General features: G+C 47.1%; 1 protein-coding gene across 1 annotated transcript; it reads left to right on the plus strand.

The window, feature by feature from the left end:
* The first annotated feature begins 184 nt into the window (after positions 1 to 184).
* LOC116629816 (endophilin-B1-like) lies at positions 185 to 1467 on the plus strand. The gene has a single exon (XM_032400023.1). The coding sequence runs from the start codon at positions 291 to 293 to the stop codon at positions 1383 to 1385; it is 1095 nt and encodes a 364-aa protein (XP_032255914.1). The 5' UTR covers positions 185 to 290; the 3' UTR covers positions 1386 to 1467.
* The last annotated feature ends 538 nt before the right edge of the window (positions 1468 to 2005 follow it).

Consider the following 2005-nt stretch of genomic DNA (forward strand, 5'->3'; position numbering starts at 1 on the left):
CTGCAGCTGAGGGGCCCTGGCTTTGAGCATTGTAGGGATTCCCAGTGAGGCCAGCAGAGGGCGCCCGCGCACCTCCACCGGGAGGGGGCGGTTTCCCCGCGGGCGCAGCAACTGCCTGCTGTCAGAAGACGTCATGGCGGCTTCACGGAAACGACAGCTGCGGCGGCGGAGCCGGCGCCGCCTCCCTCCACCTACCACGTCTGCCCCCGCCACTCTCGCCCGGCGCCCCAGCCCGGCCGCGGCGCCTCCCCGCTAGGTCAGCCGGCAGCTCCGCCCGGCTGCCGCCCAGGATGAACATCATGGACTTCAACGTGAAGAAGCTGGCGGCCGACGCGGGAACCTTCCTCAGTCGTGCAGTGCAGTTCACAGAAGAAAAGCTTGGCCAGGCGGAGAAGACAGAACTGGATGCTCACTTAGAGAACCTTCTTAGCAAAGCTGAATGTACCAAAATATGGACAGAAAAAATAATGAAACAAACTGAAGTGTTATTGCAGCCAAATCCAAATGCCAGGATAGAAGAATTTGTTTATGAGAAACTGGATAGAAAAGCTCCAAGTCGTATAAACAACCCAGAACTTTTGGGACAATATATGATTGATGCAGGGACTGAGTTTGGCCCAGGAACAGCTTATGGTAATGCCCTTATTAAATGTGGAGAAACACAAAAACGAATTGGAACAGCAGACAGAGAGCTGATTCAAACATCAGCTTTAAATTTTCTCACTCCTTTAAGAAACTTTATAGAAGGAGATTACAAAACAATTGCTAAAGAAAGGAAACTATTACAAAATAAAAGGCTGGATTTGGATGCTGCAAAAACCAGACTAAAAAAGGCAAAAGCTGCAGAAACTAGAGCGTCATCTGAACAGGAATTGAGAATAACTCAAAGTGAATTTGATCGTCAAGCAGAGATTACAAGACTTCTGCTAGAGGGAATCAGCAGTACACATGCCCATCATCTCCGTTGCCTGAATGACTTTGTGGAAGCCCAGATGACTTACTATGCACAATGTTACCAGTACATGTTAGACCTCCAGAAACAACTGGGAAGTTTTCCATCCAATTATTGTAACAACAATCAAACTTCTATGGCACCCGTACCATCTGCTTCATCAAATGTGATTGGTTCTTCTGCCTTGACTTCAACAAGTGGCCTAGTAATCGCCTCTCCTACCAACCTCATTGACCTTAAGGAGTGCAGTGCCAGTAGGAAGGCCAGGGTTCTGTATGATTATGATGCTGCAAACAGTAGTGAATTATCACTTCTAGCAGATGAGGTGATCACTGTGTTCAGTGTCGTTGGAATGGATTCAGACTGGCTAATGGGGGAAAGGGGAAATCAGAAGGGCAGGGTGCCAATTACTTACTTAGAACTGCTCAATTAAATAGGTGGACTATGGAAAGATTACCCATCATGACACCAGTATTTATATACAATTAACTCTAAATAAAGCAGGTTTAAGTATCTTCCATGTTAATGTTCTTAGGAGACTGAAAAGAAAATACCAGCCATCAGAAACCAGCCTTTCTGCCAATAAAATTGCATGGTGAATGTTTCATTACAGAATTTATGTTAGTGCTTTCATGCCAAGAATGTTTTCTTACAAAATTCTCTTTCTACTGAGGTTTCACTAATAAGCAGCTTCTACTTTTGAGCTCCAACTTAAAGCAGAAGAACTGTTTTCTACTGAATTTTTCATTATTGGCAAGCTTTTTCTTTTATGTAAAATAAATTTATTGTGAATTGACACGAAAAACAACAGCCTGCTATAAGAAGACGTCATGGCGTTATCTGAGCCAGGGTAGCTCAGGGCAGGAGAGGTTGCTGCTGCCCCCTGAGGACCCACTAGCCCTCCGAGAGCCAGAGCTGCGTTTACCAGCAAGTTCTGCCGCCGCCCTGGGGAGAACCTGGGGCCTTTGCAGCAACTTGGTGCCTCCTGAGGAGCGACGGAGAAGCGGCCTTGTTGGCTGAGTGCTGAGGAGGGGGCTCTGGGCGGCTTCCCAG

The sequence above is a fragment of the Phoca vitulina genome, unplaced genomic scaffold (genome assembly GCF_004348235.1).
Source record: "Phoca vitulina isolate PV1807 unplaced genomic scaffold, GSC_HSeal_1.0 scaffold3813, whole genome shotgun sequence".
NCBI lineage: Eukaryota > Metazoa > Chordata > Mammalia > Carnivora > Phocidae > Phoca > Phoca vitulina.

Coding starts and splice junctions, on each gene's coding strand:
- LOC116629816 (XM_032400023.1), top strand. CDS start 291: ATGAACATCATGGACTTCAACGTGAAGAAGCTGGCGGCCGACGCGGGA.